Raw genomic sequence first — 23,999 nt, 5'->3', positions numbered from 1 at the left:
GGGGGTTTGAGAAACAGTTTTCTCACCCAGAGGGAGGTGAGGGTCTGGAATGAACTGCCTGGGAGGGTAGTTGAGGTGGGAAACCTCACAACCTCATTTTGGAAGGACAAACTTGAAAGCAGAATACAGGGTTAATGGAAAGATTCTTGGCAGTGTGGAGGAGCTGAGGGATCTTGGAGTTCATGTTCACAGTTCCCTGAAAGCTGCCACCCAGGTGGATAGAGTTGTTAAGAAGGTGTATGGTGTGTTAGCTTTCATTAATACAGGGATTGAGTTCAAGAGCCTTGAAGTTATGCTCCAGCTATACGAAAGCCTGGTTCAGCCACATCTGGAGTATTGAGTCCAGTTCTGGTCACCTCATTACAGGAAAGATGTGGAACCATTGGAAAAGGTGCAGATGAGATCTACCAGGATGTTGCCTGGAATGGAGGGAAGGTCTTACAAGGAAAGATTGAGAGAGCGAGGGCTTTTCTCTTTAGAACAACAAAGAATGAGAGGTGACTTGATAGAGGTGTACAATATGATCAGAGGTATAGATAGAGTAGACAGCCAGAGACTTTTTTCCTAGGGTGGAGGTAGCTTTTACAAAGGGGCAGTTTTAAAGGGAGTGGAGGTAGATATCGGCGAGACTTCAGAGGTAGGTTCTTTACTCAGAGGGTGGTCGGGGCATGGAATGCATTGCCGGAGAGGGTAGTGGAGTCGGCCTCATTAGGGACATTTAAGCGGCTGTTAGATAGGCAAATGGATGATAATGTAAGGTAGGGTGGAGGCTAGATAGACCTTAAGTTTAGGGTAATAATTAGGCACAACATCGTGGGCCAAAGGGCCTGCACTGTGCTGTACTGTTCTATGTTCTATGTTCTATAGCAGTCTACAGCATAGAAAAGGCCCCTTCGATGCATTGTGCCCATAATGGTCAAAAATAGCTTCCTAACTATTCAAATCCCATATTCCAACATTTGGCCCGTAGACCTGTATGCCTTGATATTGTAAATGCACACCTAAAAACTTCTTCAATGTTCTGAGGGTTTCTGCCTCTCCCATCCTTACAGGCAGTGAGTTCCAGAGTCCCACTATGTACTGGATGAGAAAATTTTTCTCACATCCCCTTTAAACCTTCCGCACCTTCCCTTAAATTTATGTCCCGGTCATTGATCTCTCCATCAAAGGGAAAAGTTTCTTCTATTGACCTTACTTATGCCCCACAAAATTTTACACAACTCAATCATGTCCTGTCTCCATTTTCTTTATTCTGAGGAAAACAGCCCTAAACTGTCCAATCTCTCTTCGTAACAGAAACTGTCCTTATCCCTATTCACCCTCCCCATGCCCCTCATGATCTTATAAACATCTTTAGTTCATCCTCAGCCTCCAGCACTCCACGGAAAGAGGCTACAGCCTAACCAGCCTCAAACTCTCCAGTTCCAGAAACATCCATGTTAATCTTTTCTGCAAGATTAACAATATCCTTCCTGTAGAAGGCCAGCCAGAGTTGTGCGCAGCACTCCAAAAGGGGCCTCACCAGTGTCCTGTGCAGCCACAACATGACCTCCCAACTCCTATACTCCATGTTATGACCAATGAAGGTGAGAATGCTGGACACCTTCTTCACAACCCTGACTCCCCACAACTCCACTTTCAAGAAACTATGCACCTGAACACTTAGGTCACTTTGTTTGTCAACACTTTCCAGGGCCTTACTATTAGCAATACAAGCCCTGCCTTGGTTTGCCCCAGCAAAATGCAGCAACGGAAATTTATCTAAATTAAACCCTATCTGCCACACCTCGGCCCATTGGCCCATCTGATCAAAGTCCCATTGTACTCAGAGGAAACATTCTTTGCTATCCACAACATCTCCAATTTTGGTGTCATCTGCAAACTTACTAACCATACCTCCTGTGTTCACATCCAAATCATTTATATGAATGATGAAAAGCCGTGGATCCAGCACTATTTCTTGTGACAGACCACAGGTCTCCAGTCTGAAAAATAACCCTCTAACAGTTACCCTCTGTCTCCTCCTTGTGAGCTAATTTTGTATCCAATTAGCTAGCTTCCCTTGTATTCCACATGATCTCACCTTGCTATCCAGCCTATCATCTGGAGCCTTGACATGTGCCTTGCTGAAGTCCATGTAGAAAACCATTCTGTCTTCATCAATCCTCTTTGTCACTTCTTCAAGAAATTCAATCAAACTAGTGAGACGCAATTTCTCATGCACAAAGTCCTAGTCTTTCCAAGTACATGTAAGTTCTGTCCCTCAGAATCCCCCACAACTCACCCCCTACCAATATCAGACTCACCGTTCTATAGTTCTCTGCCTCTTCCTTACCACCTTCCCTAAATAGTGTCACCATGTTAGCCACCCTCCAGTTTTTTGACGTCACACCTGAGGCTATCAATGATACAAAAAGCTCAGCAAGGGGCCCAGTAATCACGTCCCTCGCTTCCCACAGGGTTCTGGGAAACACCTGATCAGGTCCTGAGGATTTATCTGCCTTTATGCATTTTAAAACCTGCAGCACCTCCTCTTATGCATTATGAACTCTTTTTAAACATCAGTATCTATTTCCCCAAGTTCCCCAAGTCCTTCTCCATTGTAAATACTGATACAGAATATTCAATTCGAGTCTTACCCAACGCCATTTTCCGTTGATCAGCCCATGTGACCAATACATCTGTATCCTCCGGTCACCTAAAGCTGCAAACTTCACTATTGACCATCCCACCAACTTTTTGTATCATTGGCAAACTAACTGATCAAGCTTCTGTCATTCAAGTCTAAATTGTTTATATAAATCATAAACAGCAAAAGCTGTAACGCTGAGGTCAGCAGAACACCACTTTTCACAGACATCATCACAAAAACACTCCTCAACCATTACCCTCCGCTACCTGCTGTTCAGCCAATTCTGAATTCAATTTGCCAAGTTTCTGTAGATCCCATGGGCTGTTAACTTTGCTATCAGTCTCGTACGCAGGCCCTTACCAAAAGCCTTCTTGAAGTCCAAGATGAATGCATTGCCCTCATTTGTACACCTGGTCACCAGCATTAGCTGCCCATACCACAGGCCAGGGTTAAAATGTTATTTCAGAGGGCAGTTAAAGGAACCGTGAGTCTGTGTCAGTGATGAGAATACAATGAGGACCAGTACTTCTTCATGATCCAGGAGAACATACCACCTTCATCACCCATTGGACGGATCCTAGCAACTGATTGAAACCATGGAATTGACCACAAGCTGAGCTACAGACCCTTCCCAGCACATTCCAGCTTTCAGATCAATGCCCTCACCTAGAATTCCCTCCTAAATTGCCTCCCATCGCAATAGATCCACAGCAGAGAGTACCTCCCTGTCCCTGCACTCATCCCCAGAACATGCAGATAAGAAGGAGGCTCCTGCTCATTATCTACAGCTTCACCTTCAACACCATAATTACAACCAAATTAATCTCCAAACCCCAAGACCTAAGTATTTGCTCTGTCCTCTGCAACTGGATCTTTGAATTCCTGACCCATAGACACAATCAGAGAGAACAGGCAACAGCACCTCCTCCACTACAATCCTCAATGCTAGTGCCCCACAAGGCTGCAGACTCAGCCCCTTACTGCACTCCCTGTACACTCACTCACTGTAGCATAATGTCATCCTAACTCCATCTACAAGTTTGCTGATGACACCTCCGAGGTAGGCTGTATCTCAAACAGAGAGGGTGTTTTGAGGCATGGTGTAATGATAACAATCTCTCCCTCAACATCAGCAAAATGAAAGAGATGATCATTGACTTCAGGAAGCAATGTGCAGGGTCACCCTTGTCTGCATCAATGGGACTAAGGTGGAGAGCATCAAGTCCAGGTCTATCCACACTGATGCAACAGTCTGTAAAGCACAACAACATCTCTTCTTCCTCAGGCGGCTAAAGAAAGCACCGTAGAAAGCATTATAACTGAATGCATCACGGTTTGGTACAGCAACTGCTGTGCCCAGGGAGTATAAGAAACTGCAGAGAGTTGTAAACACAGGTCAGACCATCACACAAGCCAACCTTCCACCCATTGACTCCACCTATACCTCTCACTGCCTCAGAAAGGTGCCCAACATCATTGAAATCCCCTCCCACCCCCGTTGTAATCTCTCCCTACCTCTTCCATTGGGCAGAAGATACAAAAGTTTAAACACATGAACCAACAGATAACAGTGTCTTCCCTGGTGTTATTAGCCTTTGAATGGACCTCTCAAATCTTACATTTAATGTTGATCTCACTCATTGTGCACCTTCTCTGCAGCTTTAACATTATATTCCTCACTCTGTTCTATCACCCTGTGATTTTTGTGTGATATGATCTGCCTGTGCTGCACTCAAAACAGAACTTTTCACTGTATCTAGGTACATGTGACAATAATAAAACAAGTAAAAGATAATTCTCTGGCCTTCCTTGTCTATGGCTCTCAGATAATCCGTCTAAACTCAAATTAACATGTTCTCAGTTAATGTGTCATTGGCCCAGTACTGAACCCCAAGATACTACAAGTTGTTTTTATTTATCCATGAGATGTGGGCATCACTGGCTGAGCTAGAATTCATTACACAGCCGTCAATGCCTTTCAACTGAATGGCTTGCTATGCCATTTCGGAGGGCAGTTGGGAATCAACCACATGACTGTGGGCCTAGAATAACATATAAGATACACCAGGTTGTGACGGCAGATTTCCTGCCGGACTGGAACCAATGTCCTCGGGGCTGCTTTTGCAAATGCTGTTGGGGAGGGTTTAAACTAATGTGGCAGGGCGATGGGAACCAGATGAGGAGGTTAGTGGACAGTAAGGAGGTAGCAACTAAAGCCTGGAAGGAACTAGATAATGAAGTCAGTGTGACTAAGGGGAAGAGTAGGCAGAAAGCAGATGATGAACACAGAGGAACAGGTGGCGTGAAGTACATTTGTTTTCATGCGAGAAGTGTAGTAGGTATGGCAGATGAACTTAGGGCTTGGATTAGTACCTGGAAGTATGATGTTATTGCTATTACTGAGATTTGGTTGAGGGAAGGGCCAGATAGGCAACTAAATATCCCAGAATACAGATGTTTCAGGCAGGATAGACAGGGAGATAAAAGGGGTGGAGGAGATGAATTACTGGTGAAAGATGATATCACTGTGCTGAAGGAGAGCAAAATGGAGAACTCGAGCAATGAGGCAGTATGGGCAGAGCTCTGAAATAGGAAGGGTGCAGTGACAATGTTGGGGCTTGTACTACAGGCCTCAACAGCCAGCGCGAGATAGAGGCACACGTGTGTAGACAGATTATGGAAAGACGTAGGAACAACAGGGTGGAGGAGATGGGAGATTTTAATTTTCCCAACATTGACTGTGATTCATTTAGTATTAGGGGTTTAGATGGAGCAGAATATGTAAGGAGCATCCAGGAGAGTTTTATCAACGAGTATGTAAATAATCCAACTCAGAAAGGGGCCACACTGGACCTGGTGTTGGGGAATGAGTCCAGCCAGGTGGAAGTTACAGTAGGGGATTACTTTGGGAATAGTGACCACAATTCCGTAAGATTTAGAACACTGATGGACAAAGACGAGAGTGGTCCTAAAGGAAGAGTGCTGAATTGGGGGAAGGCCAACTATAGCAAGATTCAGCAGGAGCTGGGGAATGTGGATAGGGAGCAGTTGTCTGAGGGTAAATCCACATTTGATATGTGGGAGGCTTTTAAAGAGAGGTTGATGAGAGTGCAGGACAGACATGTCTCTGTGAAAATGAGAGATAGAAAGGGCAAGATTCGGGAGCCATGATAGGTGAAATTGTGAGACTAGCTAAGAGGGAAAAGGAAACATACGTATGGTCTCCCCTCCCCCACTGCATCCCAAAACCAGCCCAGCCTGTCTCCGCTTCCCTAACCTGTTCTTCCTCTCACCCATCCCTTCCTCCCACCTCAATCCGCACCTCCATTTCCTACCTACCACCTCATCCCGCCTCCTTGACCTGTCCGTCTTCCCTGGACTGACCTATCCCCTCCCTACCTCCTCACCCATACTCTCCTCTCTACCTATCTTCTTTTCTCTCCATCTTCAGTTCGCCTCCCCCCTCTCCCTATTTATTCCAGAACCCTCACCCCATCCCCCCCTCTGATGAAGGGTCTAGGCCCAAAACGTCAGCTTTTGTGCTCCTGAGATGTTGCTTGGGCTGCTGTGTTCACCCAGCTCCACACTTTATTATCTTGGATTCTCCACATTCTACAGTTTCCATTATCACTCATACATAAAGTCTAGGCGACTGAAAACAGACAAAGCTTTGGAAGAATATCGGGAAAGTGGGACCAATCAGAAATGAGGAATTAAGAGGGCTAAAAGGGGTCATGAAGTATCTTTAGCAAACAGTGTTAAGGAAAATCCCAAACCCTCTTATTCCTACATAGGGAGCAAGAGGGTAACGAGAGAAAGGGTTGGCCCACTCAAGGACGAAGGAGAGAAGTTATGTGAAGAATCACAGAAAAGGAGTGAGATTCTTAATGAGTACTTTGCGTTGGTATTCACAGAGGCGAGGGGCATGACAGATGTTGAGGTTAGGGATAGATGTTTGATTACTCTAGGTCAAGTCGGCACAAGGAGGGGGAAGTGTTGGGTATTCTAAAAGGCATTAGGGTGCACAAGTCCCCAGGTCCGACAGGATCTATCCCAGGTTACTGAGCGAAACGAGAGAGGAAATAGCTGGGCCTTAACAGATATCTCTGCAGCATCCTTAGACAAGGGTGAGGCCCGGAGGACTGGAGACTTGCTAATGTTGTCCCCTTGTTGAAGAAGGGTAGCCTAGATAATCCAGGTAATTATAGACCGGTGAGCCTGACGTCAGTGGTGGGGAAGCTGCTGGAGAAGATACTGAGGAATAGGATCTATTTACATTTGCAAGAAAATGGGCTTATTCGTGATAGACAACATGGTTTTGTGCAGGGAAGGTCATGTCTTACTGACTTGATAGAATTCTTTGAGGAAATGACAAAGTTGATAGATGAGGGAAGGGCTATAGATGTCATATTCATGGACTTCAGTAAGGCATTTGATAAGGTTCCCCATGGTAGGCTGATGGAGAAAGTGAAGTCACGTGGGGTCCAGGGTGTACTAGCTAGATGGATAGAGAACTGGCTGGGCAACAGGAGACAGAGAGTTGCAGTTGAAGGGAGTTTCTCAAAATGGAGAACTGTGACCAGTGGTGTTCCACAAGGATCCGTGTTGGGACCACTGTTGTTTATGATATATATAAGTGCTCTGAAGGAAGGTATAGATGGACTGATTAGCAAGTTTGCAGATGACACTATGATTAGTGGGGTAGCAGATAGTGAAGGGGACTGTCGGAGATTACAGCAGAATATAGATACACTGGAGAGTTGGGCAGAGAAATGGCAGATGGAGTTCAATCCAGGCAAATGCGAGGTGATGTATTTTGGAAAATCCAATTCAAGAGCAAACTATATAGTCAGTGGAAAAGCCCTGGGAAAATTGATGTACAGAGAGATCTGGGTGTTCAGGGCCATTGTACCCTAAAGGTGGTAACGCAGGATGATAGAGTGGCCAAGAAGGCATACAGCATGCTTTCCTTCATCGGACCGGGTATTGAGTACAAGAGTCGGCAGGCCATGTTACAGTTGTATAGGACTTTGGTTCGGCCACATTTGGAGTACTGTGTACAGTTCTGGTCGCCACATTACCAAAAGGATGTGGATGCTTTGGAGAGGGTGCAGAGTAGGGTCACCAGGATGTTGCCTGGTATGGAGGGTGCTAGCTATGAAGAGAGGTTGTGTAGATTAGGATAATTTACATCACAAAGACAAAGGTTGAGGGTGTGACCTGATGGAGTCTACAAAATCATGAGGGGTATAGACAGGGTGGCTAGAAAGAAGTTTTTTCTCCAGAGTGGGGGACTCAATTACTAGGGGTCATGATTCCAAGGTGAGAGGGAAAAAGTTTAAGGGAGATATGTGTGGAAGATTCTTTCCGCAGAAGGTGGTGGGTGCCTGGAACACGTTGCCAATGGAGGTGGTAGAGGTGGGCACGATAGCATCAGTTGAGATGTATCTAGACAGATACATGAACAGGCAGGGAGAAGAGGGATACAGAGCTTGGAAAATAGGTGACAGGTTTAGACAGAGGATCTGGATTGGCACAGGCTTGGAGGGCCGAAGGGCCTGTTCCTGTGATGTAATTTTCTTTGTTCTTTGTTCTTCCCTAAAGGACATTATTGGACCAGATCATAGCTTCACAACATGATTACTGAGATTGAATGCCAGTTCCAGATGTTTTTAACTGAACCTTACCCCGCCCTAATCCAGTTCTAAACTCTATCACCTCATGCAGCCCCTACACCCCTCCCTATCTCTGTAACCTCCTCCAACCCCTACACCCCCTCCCTATCTCTGTCACTTCCTCCAGCCCCTACACCCCCTCCCTATCTCTGTAACCCCCTCCAGCCGCTACACTGTCTCGCTGTCTCTGGAATCTCCTGCAATACCACACACTTCCTGTTCTCTTTAGAACTTAATGAAACATTTGTCAGGCAACAACTAGAGTATTGATACATTTTAGAAGGTGGAGCTTGAATGCAGAATACAAAGTTAGTGGCAGGATTGTCAGCAGTGTGGAGGAAGAGAGGGGTTAAAATTGTAGCAGAGATAATGGGAACTGCAGATGCTGGAGAATCAGAGATAATAAAGTGTGAAGCTGGATGAACACAGCAGGCCCAGCAGCATCTCAGGAGCACAAAAGCTGACGTTTCGGGCCTAGACTCTTCATCAGAAAAGGGGGATGGAGAGAGGGTTCTGAAATAAATAGGAAGAGAGGGGGAGGCGGATCGAAAATGGATAGAGGAGAAGATAGTTGGGGAGGTGACAGACAAGTTAAAGGGGTGGGGATGGAGCCTGTAGACGTGAGTATAGATGGGGAGGTAGGGAGGAGATAGGTCAGTCCGGAAGGATGGACAGGTCAAGGGGGCAGGATGAGGTTAGGAGGTAGGGAATGGAGGTCCGGCTTGAAGTGGGAGGAAGGGATGGGTGAGAGAAAGAACAGGTTAGGGAGGCGGGGACAAGCTGGGCTGGTTTTCGGATGCAGTGGGGGGAGGGGAGATTTTGAAGCTTGTGAAGTCCACATTGATACCATTAGGCTGCAGGGATCCCAAGCGGAATATGAGTTGCTGTTCCTGCAACCTTCGGGTGGCATCATTGTGGCACTGCAAGAGGCCCAGGATGGACATGTCGTCTAAGGAATGGGAGAGGGAGTTAAAATGGTTCGCGACTGGGAGGTGCAGTTGTTTATTGCGAACTGAGCGGAGGTGTTCTGCAAAGCGGTCCCCAAGCCTCCGCTTGGTTTCCCCAATGTAAAAGATGCCACACCGGGTACAGTGGATGCAGTATACCACATTGGCAGATGTGCCGGTGAACATCTGCTTGATGTGGAAAGTCACCTTGGGGCCTGGAATGTGGGTGAGGGAGGAGGTGTGGGGGCAAGTGTAGCACTTCCTGCGGTTGCAGGGGAAAGTGTCAGGTGTGGTGCGGTTGGATGGGAGTGTGGAGCGGACAAGGGAGTCACGGAGAGAGTGGTCTCTCCGGAAGGCCAACAAGGGTGGGGATGAAAAAATGTCTTTGGTGGTGGGGTCGGATTGTAGATGGCAGAAGTGTCGGAGGATGATGCGTTGTATCCGGAGGTTGGTGGATCATGACCAAGCACCAAACCATCATCCCCCAAACCATCCACGATCTCATCACCTCAGATGACCTCCCACCCACAGCCTCCAACCTCATTGTTCCCCAGCCCCGCACCACCCGCTTCCATCTCCTTCCCAAAATAAACAAACCCGCCTGCCCTGGTCGACTTATTGTCTCAGCCTGTTCCTGCCCCACCGAACTCATCTCCACCAATCTGGACTCCATTTTCTCCCCTTTGGTCCAGGAACTCCCCACCCACGTCCGTGACACCACCCACGCCCTCCACCTCTTCCAGAACTTCCAATTCCCTGGTCCCCATCAACTCATTTTCACCATGGACGTCCAGTCCGTATATACCTGCATTCCCCATGCAGATGTCTTCAAGGCCCTCCGTTTCTCCCTGTCCTGCAGGCCTGACCAGTCCCCCTCCACCGACACCCTCATCCGCCTGGCCGAACTTGTCCTCACCCTCAACAACTTCTTCTTCAACTCCTCCCACTTCCTACAGACAAAGCGGGTGGCTATGGGTACCCGCATGGGCCCAGGCTATGCCTGCTTCCTTTTAGGTTACGTGGAACAGTCCCTCTTCCGTACCTACACAGGCCCCAAAGCCCATCTCTTCCTCCGTTACATCGATGACTGTATCGGAGCCACCTCATGCTCCCACGAGGAGCTTGAGAAGTTCATCCACTTCATCAACACCTTCCACCCCAACCTCAAGTTCACCTGGACCATTTCCAACACATCCCTCACCTTTCTGGACCTCTCAGTCTCCATCTCAAGCAACCACCTACAACCGATATCGATTTCAAGCCCGCAGACTCCCACAACTACTGAGAATACACCTCCTCCCACCCACCTTGCTGCAAAAATTCCATCCCCTATTCCCAATTTCTCCGCCTCTGCTGCATCCAGGATGAGGCATTCCACTCCCATACATCCCAGATGTCCACGTTCTTCAAGGACCGCAACTACCCCCATCCCCCGCCGCAGTTTCAACAACACCCTCGACCGTTTCTCCCACATTTCCCGCACCTGATCCCTCACACCACGCCACGCAATAACTGCTAAAAGAGAATCCCCCTCGTCCTCACATACCACCCCATCAACGCCCGGATACAACGCATCATCCTTCGACACTTCCGCCATCTACAATCCGACCCCACCACCAAAGACATTTTTCCAACCCCATCCTTGTCTGCTTTCCGGAGAGACCACTCTCTCTGTGACTCCCTTGTCCGCTACACACTCCCCTCCAACCCCACCACACCCAGCACCTTCCCCTGCAACCGCAGGAAGTGCTACACTTGCCCCCACACCTCCTCCCTCACCCACATTCCAGTCCCCAAGAAGACTTTCCACTTCAAGCAGATGTTCACCTGCACATCCGCCAATGTGGTATATTGTATCCACTGTACATGGTGTGTCTTCCTCTACATTGGGGAAACCTCCCAGTTGCGAACCATTTTAACTCCCCCTCCCATTCCTTAGATGACATGTTCATCATGGGCCTCCTGCAGTGCCACAATGATGCCACCCGAAGGTTGCAGGAACAGTAACTCATATTCCTTCCCCCACCGCATCCCAAAACCAGCCCACCTCATCCCCGCCTCCCTAGCCTGTTCTTCCTCTCACCTATCCCCTCCTCCCACCTCAAGCTGCACCTCCATTTCCTACCTACTAACCTCATTCTGCCGCCTTGACCTGCCCATCCTCCCCGGACTGACCTATCCCCTCCCCCCATCCCCACCTATGCTCACCTCTACAGGCTCCATCCCCGCCCCTTTAACTTGTCTGTCACGTCTCCACCTATCTTCTCCTCTATCCATTTTCCATGTGCCTCCCCCTCTCTCCCTATTTATTTCACAACCCTCTCCCCCTCCCCCTTTTCTGATGAAGGGTCTCAGCCCAAAACGTCAGCTTTTACGCTCCTGAGATGCTGCTTGAGCTGCTGTGTTCATCCAGCTTCACACTTTGTTTTCTATGGAGGAAGAGAGAGATGTTGGTGTACACATCCACTGATCCCTCAAAGTTCCCACCCAAGTTGATAGGGTTGTAAAGAAGGCATATGGTGTATTGGCTTTCATTGACAGGGGAATTGAGTTTAAAAGCCACAAGGTTATGCTGTAGCTCTATAAAACTCTAGTTAGCCCACATTTGGAATATTGTGTTCAGTTCTGGTTGCCTCATTATAGAAGAATGTGGAAGCTTTAGAGAGGGCGCAGAGGAGATTTACCAGGATGCTGCCTGGACTGGAGGGCAGGTCTTATGAGGAAAGGTTGAGGGAGCTTGGGCTTTTCTCATTGGAGTGAAGAAGGATGAGAGGTGACTTGATAGATGATGAGAGGCACAGATAGAGTGGATAATCAGAGACGTTTTCCCACGGCAGAAATGACTATTACAAGGGGGCATAATTTTAAGGTGATTGGAGGAAGGTATAGGGGAGATGTCAGAGGTAGGTTCTTTACACAGAGAGTTGTGTGCTGCCGGCAGTGGTCGTGGAAACAGATACATTAGGGACATTTAAACGTCTCTTGGATAGGCACATGGAGGATAGTAAAATGTAGGGTATGCAGGGTAGGTTGATCTTAGTAGGATAATAGGTTGTCACAGGCATGATGGGCCAAAGGGCCTGTTTCACTGTGGTAAGACTCTGTGACTATCTCTGTAAAGTCACCCAGCCCAGGAAGTGTTTGATATGCCTGTTACACAATGCTAACCCTGACATTTTCAATCATGTTCTCCCGACAGGTCTCGGCCACAGATGCTGACAGTGGGAGCTTTGGAGCCATCACTTATTCCATCGGCTCTGGCATTGGCAGTTCGCCTCCTGTTCAGTTCAGTATTGACCAATACTCTGGCAGAATTTGCACCACAAGCCAACTGGATCGAGATGAGGGGCCCAATCATTATGAATTCACAGTGACAGCAATTGATGGGGTAAGAAATATATCCAGCTAACCAGAACCATGGACGTACAGGGAGTTTTACTTCATATCTAATGGCATACTGTTCAAGATAGAAAGTGAAGGTGCTGAACTCTTAGAGCCCTGTCAAGTAATTTTCCACAAGTGTGGCATGTACAGAATCTCCTGGGAAAACATTTGGTGCTTCAGACCGTCTTAAGATTTGATGTGCTCGGTGTTTTAGCAGGTCAAAAATCTCCAGGGCCTGATGAGATGTATCTCTGGCAGCTATGGGATTCAAGGGAGGAGATTGCTGGGATCTCGGTGGAGATATTTACCACTTCACTGGCCCCGGGTGAAGTGCTAGATGACAGGAGGATGGCTAATGTAGTTCCTTTGCTCATGAAGGGCAGTAGGGATATGCCAGGTAATTACAGACCAGTTAGTCTAATGTCATTGGTCGGAAAATTTGAAAGTAAGGGTTGATCAGGAATAGTCAATATAGATTTGTTAGAGATCAAATCTGTCTCACTTAATTGAGTTTTTGAAAACTACATGGGAGTGCTTTTGTTGTGGTTTATATTGACTTCAGTATGGCCTTCGACAGTGTAAATGATAGACTGATCTCTGTGTTGTCTATGGCTCAGGAGAGGTCTGGAACATCAGTGTGTTATTGTAGTTGTCAGATACTGTGATCTGGGCCTTCATATTGCTGTAGGCAGGAGAGGAATCTACTGCTCATCTGAACGCCCAGAATCCACACTGCCCTCCTCACTGTTTATAATTCATCTAAGTTTACTGTCATCCATAAACTTTGAAATTGTCCCCTGCACAGCAAGATCCAGATCATTAATATATATCAGAAAAAGCGCTGTAACACCGATCCACTGCAAACCTTCCACCAGCCTGAAAAATACTCGTTGACCATTATTCTGTTTGCTGCACTCAGTCAGTTTTGTATCCACATTGCTACTGCACCTCTATGGCATGACCTGTAGCTTCCTTTGCCAGTCTATAGTGTGGCACTGTCTCAAACACCTGCTGGAAATTCCATGTAATGCCCTCATCGAGCCTTTCTGTTACCCCTTCAACAAACTCCACAAAGTTAGCTAAAGTTCCGTGTCACCTACTTTGCAAACAGGATGGAACATTGAACAGGGTGTGAGCCAGTGGGACAACCCACATTTAGGATACATCTTGGTAGTTTGGTGAACTTTGCTGACTAGCAATGGTGTTGACTGCACCCAAAGCAGATGATTAATTATGGGGGATAATGGGAACTGCAGATGCTGGAGAATTCCAAGATAATAAAATGTGAGGCTGGATGAACACAGCAGGCCAAGCAGCATCTCAGGAGTATAAAAGCTGACGTTTCGGGCCTGGACCCTTCATCAGAGAGCCTCTCTGATGAAGGGTCCAGGCCCGAAACATCAGCTTTTGTGCTCCTGAGATGCTGCTTGGCCTGCTGTGTTCATCCAGCCTCACATTTTATTATCTTGATTGATTATGGGCCTTTGTTTGGTGTCCATCGCTGCCAAGGTGTCACTGGTACAGCCTTTCTCTTTCCCAGAAGACACCTCTTGAAGACTTTAGTCGGTAAATAGGTGAAGATAGATCATAGAACAGTACAGCACAGGACAGGCCCTTTGGCCCACGATGTTGTGCCAAACTTTTACCTGAAACCTAAGGTTCTATCTAACCTCCACAGCTTCCTTATACTGTCATCGAAAGCTAGTTAAATGAGCCTGTCTATAAGCTCTTCAGGGAAATCTTACTCATGTCCTTTCCTGTAGCATCTCATCACAAAGTTGCCAATAGACTCTCAAAGTTTTTGTCTATATGACACGAGCCAAAGTATAATAATCCAGAAGTTTATTTGTGTCTAATTTGGTCCATAAGTATTCTCCTGCCCTTCTCTGAATTTTTGTCATCATTCTCAGAAACATTTGTCTTTTTGTTGAAGGTCTGTGGGTTTTTTTATTGAAGGTGAGTGCAGAGCTTGTTTGTTCTTGTCTTTTGCTTCGTTTGCTTTTCTGTCCTTTCATTTCTCCTCTTTTGTTTCTTTCTTCTTTTATTTATCGCTGGTGTACCCCTGTTATGAGTGTTGCTGTGTTTGGTGTGGTCTGTTTCCTAAATAAAGGGATTTCACGGCAGGTAAGGGCTGGTGATGTCACATCAGCTTTGATACCTTATTGGAGAAATGAGAAGGAGAATTTCAGACAAAATGGCACCGACCTGAGCTCATTCTAGCTTAGCCAAATGTTTCGATTAGCTTTTCAATCAGTTCCAGTGGTAGTGGGCTCAGGGGCCTCAACGTAGGCATGGTTCTTGGGCAGGTGGCTACAGCCTTGTGTGAGGATGTTACAGCAGAAATATCAAGCCTGTGAAGAGAAAGCACCCATCTCTCTTCATCTGTCTATCCCTCTGTCCCTCCTTCCCTGAGAAGTAACAGGAAGCCCCCGGTAGCTCGCCACCTTCACTCTCCTTGCTCCATGAGTTTAATGGAGAAACCACCTCAGAGCCACCAGAAAGACAAATGCTCAAACAGTGAATGCGAGAGTAAGAATCGATATGTCATCAGCTTTGAATGGAATTGAAACAACTTGAAAGAAAACAACTCACTAACACCTGTGATGCGGCTTGGTGCCATAACTGTGCTACTTTGATTTTACCCCAATCCCTAAAGCTTATGTCTTATCTTTATGTCTCTTTATATCTGTTGGGGAACTTTAAAAAGGAATAGAGTTTCAATTACAGAGATTAATGCATGTTTATTATTTACCATTAGTTAAAAGTAGTTTGATTTCAATAAACAGTTTTTTTGTGAATGTTAAGCCTGGTGGTATTCCTTTGAACCTGAATTATTCAGTCAGGTAGAATTGGACAGTTTGGTGGTTTAATAAGATTTTCATATTTATAATGTCTCTGGGAATAGTAAGGCTTGATTTGCAGCACATTAGCCAGTGAGTTGTGACACCTGGAAGAGATCTTTTATCTGATGTTTATTTATTGTTACTGTCAGGAAACAAGCTGAAGCTTCATTTTGGATTTTTCATCGCAGCAGCACATGGCTTGTTACTGTAAGTTACCAAATGTTTTGAGATCCAAGGCAGTGTAATCTTCAGTGGGGTTTTCAAAAATCTGCAAATGGGACCTTGGAGTCATTTATAAGCAGGTCCCTGCTGCTTAGCAATGTACTGGTTACCCAGAACAGTTCTGTCCCCTTGATCTGTTGTAGCTGCAGTAATGAGCTGTTTCCCTTCAGTGAGCTATGACTTCTTAGTGAGGAGTTTATATGTTCACTCCTACAACATAAGAATGAGTGACATTGTACTGAAAGATTCAATTGACTTTTAGACAGTTCCTTGTATCTAGCTATTGCAATCAGAGGGTCATGTGAACCAGGGCTGAGCCATTTGGATACGAACTGGAGCACATGCCTGTCAGTGTGTCATGCTGCAAGAGAGCTCAGTAAGATGGAGAGTGAGAACTTCATACCCTCAGAACACATGTACCATCATGGCACCCAACACCATGGGCACATCACAAACTAGGAATGACACACCAGTGGGCAGAGGAATTTCTGTGAGGAACAGTTTCAGGGCTTGTGATAAATCCACTATTAAATTCTCACTCTGTGTCTCTACCTCTCCCCAGGGTGGCCTGAAGTCAATGGCCTATGTGAAAGTTTACGTGGACGATATCAATGACAACAGGCCGCTGTTTTACCCAGCCCAGTATGCAGCCAGCCTCAGCACACAGAGTTTACCAGGCACTGCTGTGCTCAGAGTATCTGCTTTTGATAAGGATGTTGGACGGAATGGAAAAGTGACCTATCAGATTGTATCAGGAAACCTGCTGTCATTATTCACACTGAACAGGGCCACAGGTGAGTGCTTTTGTCCCAACCTCTTGTGACCAAACACAGAAAGAGTCCAAGATAATAAAGTGTGAGGCTGGATGAACACAACAGGCCCAGCAGCATCTCAGGAGCACAAAAGCTGACGTTTCGGGCCTAGACCCTTCATCAGAAAAGGGGGAGGGGGAGAGGGAACTGGAATAAATAGGGAGAGAGGGGGAGGCGGACCAAAGATGGAGAGTAAAGAAGATAGGTGGAGAGGAGAGCATAGGTGGGGAGGTAGGGAGGGGATAGGTCAGTCCAGGGAGGACGGACAGGTCAAGGAGGCGAGATGAGTTGGTAGGTAGGAAATGGAGGTGCAGCTTGAGGTGGGAGGAAGGGATGGGTGAGAGGAAGAACAGGTTAGGGAGGCAGAGGCAGGCTGGACTGGTTTTGGGACGCAGTGGGGGGGAGGGGACGAGCTGGGCTGGTTTTGGGATGAAATGGAGGGAGAGGAGATAACTCGCTGTTAGCTCCCTGACTGAGCTAACTCAGTGTCCTTGTTGTAACACTCAGTGAGAATCTCTCCCTGAAACATTGCTGCTGTGTGTCATCATGTCCGTTTGTTTTTGTTGGGACATTTCCTGCCCTCTGGGAACTTCCTGTTCAACATTTGGCCTTCACCTTCAGCTGTAAGAAACTGATTGTTCTCTTCAGACTGTGTTCACTCAGCTCCCCCACCCCCACCCCCACCCTCACCCTCACACAACTCTCCCTGTCCACCCTCCCACTCCCTCTCCCTGTTCCACTCTCCCACTCCCTCTACCTCTCCCTGTTCCACTCTCCCACTCCCTCTACCTCTCCCTGTCCACTCTCCCACTCCCTCTACCTCTCCCTGTTCCACTCTCCCACTCTCTCAACCTCTCCCTGTCCACCCTCCCACTCCCTCTCCCTGTTCCACTCTCCCACTCCCTCTACCTCTCCCTGTTCCACCCTCCCACTCTCTCTACCTCTCCCTGTTCCACCCTCCCACTTCCTCTACCTCTCCCTGTTCCACTCTCCCACTCCCTCTCCCTGTTCCACCCTCCCACTCTCTCTACCTCTCCCTGTTCCACTCTCCCACTCTCTCAACCTCTCCCTGTCCACCCTCCCACTCCCTCTCCCTGTTCCACTCTCCCACTTCCTCTACCTCTCCCTGTTCCACTCTCCCACTCCCTCTACCTCTCCCTGTTCCACTCTCCCACTCCCTCTACCTCTCCCTGTTCCACTCTCCCACTCCCTCTACCTCTCCCTGTTCCACTCTCCCACTCCCTCTACCTCTCCCTTTCACTCTTCTCCCTTTGGTCTACCCTGGCCCTTCAACTTTACCCCACACTCTCCCTACTTCATCCTCCCTCCTCCACTCTCTCCCCACACTCCCTGCTCCACTCTTCACACCCTTGCTCCTCCACTCTCTCCCCTCCCTCCCTCCTCCACTCTCTCCCCTCCTTCCCTCCTCCACTCTCTCCCCACAGTCCCTCCTCCACTCTTCACACCCTTCCTCCTCCACTCTCTGCCCACCGACCCTGCCCCTCTCTCCCCACCATCCCTCCTCCACACTCTCCCCACCCTCCCTCCTCCTCCCACCCCACCCTCCCTCCTCCACTCTTCACACACTCCCTTCTCCACTCTCTCCCCAGACTCCCTTATCCTCTCTCCCCAACCACAGGGGGTTTATTTTGTGAGTTGTTGATGATGGAATCTTGTCTCCCACCTGACAGTTCAGAGTCACTCCAATTCTCTCTAATCTCTCTGTCGCTCTACCTTTCTCTATCTCTCTATTTCTCTATCTCGCTGTCACTCTCTCTCTGTCACTGTCCCTCTATTTCTATATCACTTTTTCATTCTCACTTTCTCCCACTCTCTCATTCTCTCTCCATCACTCCATCTCGCTATCCTTCTCTGCACTGACCCCTGCCCCATGCGCTCACTCTGCACTGACCCCCACCCCACACAGTCTCTCTGCACTGACCCCTGCCCTGTACAGTCACACTGCACTGACCCCTACCCCATGCAGTCTCTCTGCACTGCCCTCTGCCCCACACAGTCTCTCTGCACTGACCCCTGCCCTGTACAGTCACTCTGCACTGACCCCCACCCCACACAGTCACTCTGCACTGACCCCCACCCCACACAGTCTCTCTGCACTGCCTTCTGCCCCACACAGTCACTCTGCACTGACCCCTGCCCCGTACAGTCACTCTGCACTGACCCCCACCCCACACAGTCACTCTGCACAGACCCATGCCCTGTACAGTCACTCTGCACTGACCCCTGCCCCATACAGTCACTCTGCACTGACCCCCACCCCACACAGTCACTCTGCACTGACCCCCACCCCACACAGTCACTCTGCACTGACCCCTGCCCCGTACAGTCACTCTGCACTGACCCCTGCCTCGTACAGTCACTCTGCACTGACCCCCACCCACACAGCCTCTCTGCACTGACCCCTGCCCCGTATAGTCACTCTGCACTGACCCCCACCCCACACAGTCTCTCTGCACTGCCCTCTGTCACACACAGTCATTCTGCACTGACCCCCACCCCGCACAGCCACTCTGCACTGACCCCTGCCCCGTACAGTCGCTCCACATTGACCCCTGCCCCACACGGTTGCTCTGCACTGAACCTGTCACACAGACATTGACCAGTAGTTTCTGGTGAAGTTTGAGGATCAGTTTGAATGTTCTGCCTGATGCAGCAGTAACACTGTCACTCTTTCTGGTTTGGCCATTGTGTTTGATCTGCCTGAATGGTGCTGCACTGTCTTTTTGAGCAGAAGGAGAGCCAGGGCCTGGATGAGGCAGGTGTAGCTCGGTCCCAGGGTCACACCTTACCGTATGGTGTTATAAATGTCACTGGATGCTGGCCAGGAGTACAGGCAGCTGTCTCCCTGTTCCTGTGGCCTGGTCAATTTCCTGCATCAACTAACAGCACTCAGACGTGCCAAGATACGCTCTGCAGTAAGCAGCAAAGGCTTAAGATAATTTCTTCTTGAATAAGAATTGGCAGATTGTCCTGAGATTCACAGACAGTGAACATACTGCTCCCAAAACCAGTCACAGGCAGCTGGCCACAGACAGCCATTAGCCTTTGGCCAGTGTTCAGTGCAGTCAGACCCTTTAATGGTCTCATTCCACAGCCATCTCTTATTGTTCTGAGGAATCACACTTGCCTTTTCCAACAGGAAGTCCACAGAACAAGTATAAAAATAAAGTGACAAAAATAACTAATCAAATTTTCTCTGGAAACTCAGGAAAAAAAGAAATCCTGTTGATTCCTAATTCTGTGAGGAGTAAACATGGGCGGTGGATATGTGTTGTGCCAAATAGCATGGTTTGTGGTCAGGGGTCAGGGGTCGATATGCACTCTGTGTATATGGGGTCAGGCCATGGTTGGGTTGCAGTTGATCTAATAATTGGGGTCCGTTCCCTGAAAGTAAAACTGTTTCTTGTTGTGACAGGTGTCCTGTCCCTTGTTGCTCATGTACATGACAGGGCAGGGACAGTCCAGCAACTGGTCATCTCGGCCCAGGATGCAGGAGGCCTCACATCATTGGTCAATGCCATGGTGAACATCAGCATCGTTTCGGGTACAGTCTCACCACCACTCTTTGAACAAGCTCAGTATTTCTTCACCATCCCTGAAGATGTGAGGAGAGGGTCCCATATTGGCTCTGTCAGGGCTGTAAACTCTCCAGGTGAGTCTGGGACATTTCAGATGACATAGGCTGTGGACCCTGGTCAAGAATCACCTTTGATCTCTGCCTAAGACCTTTGACCTGTACCAAAGAAACATGTTCATGATGCTGGAATTCTGTTCAATTTTATGCCACTCTTGTCACATTGTTCACAAAAAGTGTCATCAAACCCTGAACAGCTGAGTCGTTCATGGTGATACATTTAAAATACTCACATCCATCATTCACAAGAGCTTCACTCTGATTGGACATTGGTCATTCTCAGTCTCTTCTCTCTGACTGCGAATCATACAGGACAGGAGAGGACCTTCAGCCCAACAGCTCTGTGCTGACACAAGCACACATTAAATCTACAATTAGAACAAGTGTCCATCGAAGGACTTTACAAAGATTGTGAGATTTTATCCCTCATTTTTCCTCCCAGGCAGTGCATTCCAGAACCATCTGGGTGAAAATTATTTTCATCCATTCGCCTCTAAACCGACTGCCTTTCTCTGTAAAATTATGCTTCCTGACCTTTTAACTGGGGGAGCTACTGCTTCCTATTCATAAAACCCAAAAGAACTACAGATGCTGTAAATCAGTTGCTGGAAAGGCTGAGCAGGTCGGGCAACAGTTCTGAGGAAGGGTCACCAGAACCGAAACATTAATTCTGATATTTTTCTCCACAGATGCTGCCAGACCTGCTGAGTTTTTCCAGCAACTTCTGTTTTTGCTTCCTATTCACCTTGTCCATGCCCCTCAAAATCTTGTACACCTCCAACAGCTCACTATTCATCCATCTCTTGAACACCTCCAACAGCTCACTATTCATCCATCTCTTGTACACCTCCAACAGCTCACTATTCATCCATCTCTTATACGCCTCCAACAGCTCACTATTCATCCATCTCTGCTCCAACAAAAACAACCTGAGATAATCCGGCCTCTCTTCATCACTGACCTGCCCAATTCTAGCAACATTCAGGTGAATCTCCTCTGCAGAGATAATGGGAACTGCAGATGCTGCAGAATCCAAGATAATAAAGTGTGGAGCCGGATGAACACAGCAGGCCAAGCAGCATCTCCTCTGCACTTCTCCCTACAGGGTAGTGACCAGAACTGCACACAGTATTCCAGCTATTGCCGAAACAAAGTCCTGTACGACTCCAGCATTACTCTCCCTGCTTTTAGAAACTGTGTTTCAACTGAAAAAAGCATGTGGCCCATATGCCTTCCCTCGACCTGATGAGATGATGTCTCTGGAGCTGCGGGTTGACTCACTTTGGAGCATCCACGATGCTGAGGAAATCGTGGATAGCACGTTTAGCAAATTGGTCACACCGCAGATTAGGATCACTGAGGGACAAAGGGAATGGGTGACCACAAGGCAGAGAAAAAGCAGGAAGGCAGTGCAGGTGTCCCCTGCCGTCATCTCCCTCCAAAACAGGTAAACCGCTTTGGATACTGTTGGGGGAGATGGCTCACCAGAAAAAGGCAGCAGTAGCCAGGTTCATGGCACCGTGGCTGGTTCTGCTGTAGAGAAGGGCAGGAAAAAAATAAGAGTAGAAGGGCTTTAGTCATAGGGGATTCAATTGAAAGGGGAGTAGATAGGCAGTTCTGCGGTCGAAAACGAGACTTCCAAATGATAAGTTGCCTTCCAGGTGCACGGTTCAGGGACGTCTCAGATCGACTGCAGGACATTGAGGGGAGAGGGGGAAGAGCCAGCTGTGGTGGTGCATATAGGCACCAATAATATAGGTCGAAAATGGGATGAGGGCCTACCAGCGGAATTTACGGAGTTAGGAGCCAAGTTAAAAAGTAGGACCTGAGGTAGGATTCTCAGGATTGCTACCAGTGCCACGTGCTAGTCAGAGTAGAAATGAAAAAATAGGCAGGATAAATGAATGGCTTGAGAGATGGTGCAGAACGGAGAGGTTCAGATTTTTGGGACATGGGAACGGTTCTAGGGAAGGTGGGACTAATACAAATTGGACGGCCTATACCTGGGCAGAACCGGAACCAAAGTCCTAGGGGCTGCTTTTACCAACGCTGTTGGGGAGGGTTTAAACTAATGTGGCAGAGGGGTGGGAACCAGATGACGAGGTTAGTGGACAGTAAGGAGGCAGTAACTAAAGCCTGGAAGGAACTAGATAATGAAGTCAGTGTGACTAAGGGGAAGAGTAGGCAGAAAGCAGATGATGAACACAGAGGAACAGGTGGTCTGAGGTGCATTTGTTTTCATGCGAGAAGTGTAGTAGGTATGGCAGATGAACTTAGGGCTTGGATTAGTACCTGGGAGTATATTATTGTTATTACTGAGACTTGGTTGAGGGAAGGGCCAGATAGGCAACTAAATATCCCAGAATATAGATGTTTCAGGCAGGATAGACAGGGAGATAAAATGGGTAGAGGAGTTGAATGACTGGTGAAAGAGGATATCACAGCTGTGCTGAAGGAGAACACAATGGAGAACTCGAGCAATGAGGCAGTATGGGCAGAGCTCTGAAATAGGAAGGGTGCAGTGACAATGTTGGGGCTTGTACTACAGGCCTCAACAGCCAGCGCGAGATAGATGCACACATGTGTAGACAGATTATGGAAAGACGTAGGAGCAACAGGGTGATGGTGATGGGAGATTTTAATTTTCCCAACATTGACTGTGATTCATTTAGCGTTAGGGGTTTAGATGGAGCAGAATTTGTAAGGAGCTTCCAGGAGGATTTTCTCGAGCAGTATGTAAATAATCCAACTCAGAAAGGGGCCACACTGGACCTGGTGTTGGGGAATGAGTCCAGCCAGGTGGAAGTTACAGTAGGGGATTACTTTGGGAATAGTGATCACAATTCCGTAAGATTTAGAACACTGATGGACAAAGATGAGAGTGGTTCTAAAGGAAGAGTGCTGAATTGGGGGAAGGCCAACTATAGCAAGATTCGGCAGGATCTGGGGAATGTGGATTGGGAGCAGCTGTTTGAGGGTAAATCCACATTTGATATGTGGGAGGCTTTTAAAAGGGAGGGTGATGAGAGTGCAGGACAGACATGTTCCTGTGAAAATGAGAGATAGAAAGGGCAGGTTTAGGGAACCGTGGATGACAGGTGAAATTGTGAGACTAGCTAAGAGGAAAAAGGAAACATACATAAGGTCTAGGCGACTGAAAAGAGACAAAGCTTTGGAAGAATATCAGGAAAATATTACCAGTCAGAAACGAGGAATTTAGAGGGCTAAGAGGAGTCACAGAATATCTTTAGCGAACAGGGTTAATGAAAATCCCAAAGCCTTTTATTCGTACATAAGGAGCAAGAGGGTAACTAGAGAAAGGGTTGACCCAATCAAGGACAAAGGAGGGAAGTTACACTAGGAGTCAGAGAAAATGAGTGACATTCTTAATGAGTACTTTGCGTCGGTATTCACAGAGGAGAGGAACATGACGGATGTTGAGATTAGGTATAGATGTTTAATTACTCTAGGTCAAATCAGCATAAGGAGGAGGGAAGTGTTGGGTATTCCAAAAGGTATTAGGGTGGACAAGTCCCCAGGTCCGGACGGGATTTATCCCAGGTTACTGAGGGAAGCGAGAGAGGAAATAGTTGGGGCCTTAACAGATATGTTCGATAGTTAGAGAGTTTTAGTGGAAGGGAGTTTTTCAAAATGGAAAACTGTGACCTGTGGTGTTCCACAGGGATCCGTGTTGGGACCACTGTTGTTTGTGATATATGTAAATGATCTGGAGGAAGGTATACAAGGTCTGATTAGCAAGTTTGCAGATGACACTAAGATTGGTGGAGTAGCAGATTGTGAAGGGGACTGTCGGAGAATGCAGCAGAAT

At 47.6% G+C, this 23,999-nt stretch overlaps 1 protein-coding gene across 2 annotated transcripts in view; it reads left to right on the top strand.

The window, feature by feature from the left end:
• The window catches only part of LOC125453604 (protocadherin-16-like), a 344,257-nt gene that overhangs the window by 184,139 nt on the left and 136,119 nt on the right, over positions 1-23,999 (top strand). The window contains exons 3-5 of one of the 2 annotated variants that reach the window (XM_059646910.1): positions 12,454-12,642; positions 16,266-16,497; positions 19,952-20,188. In XM_059646910.1, the coding sequence (XP_059502893.1) occupies positions 12,454-12,642; positions 16,266-16,497; positions 19,952-20,188 (658 nt within the window). The remainder of the gene's footprint in view (positions 1-12,453; positions 12,643-16,265; positions 16,498-19,951; positions 20,189-23,999) is intronic. The other variant, XM_059646911.1, reaches the window with a different exon arrangement.

The sequence above is a fragment of the Stegostoma tigrinum genome, chromosome 6 (assembly GCF_030684315.1).
Source record: "Stegostoma tigrinum isolate sSteTig4 chromosome 6, sSteTig4.hap1, whole genome shotgun sequence".
NCBI lineage: Eukaryota > Metazoa > Chordata > Chondrichthyes > Orectolobiformes > Stegostomatidae > Stegostoma > Stegostoma tigrinum.
Note: the sequence above shows the minus strand (reverse complement) of the source record. Positions and strands in the feature narration are given on the sequence as shown.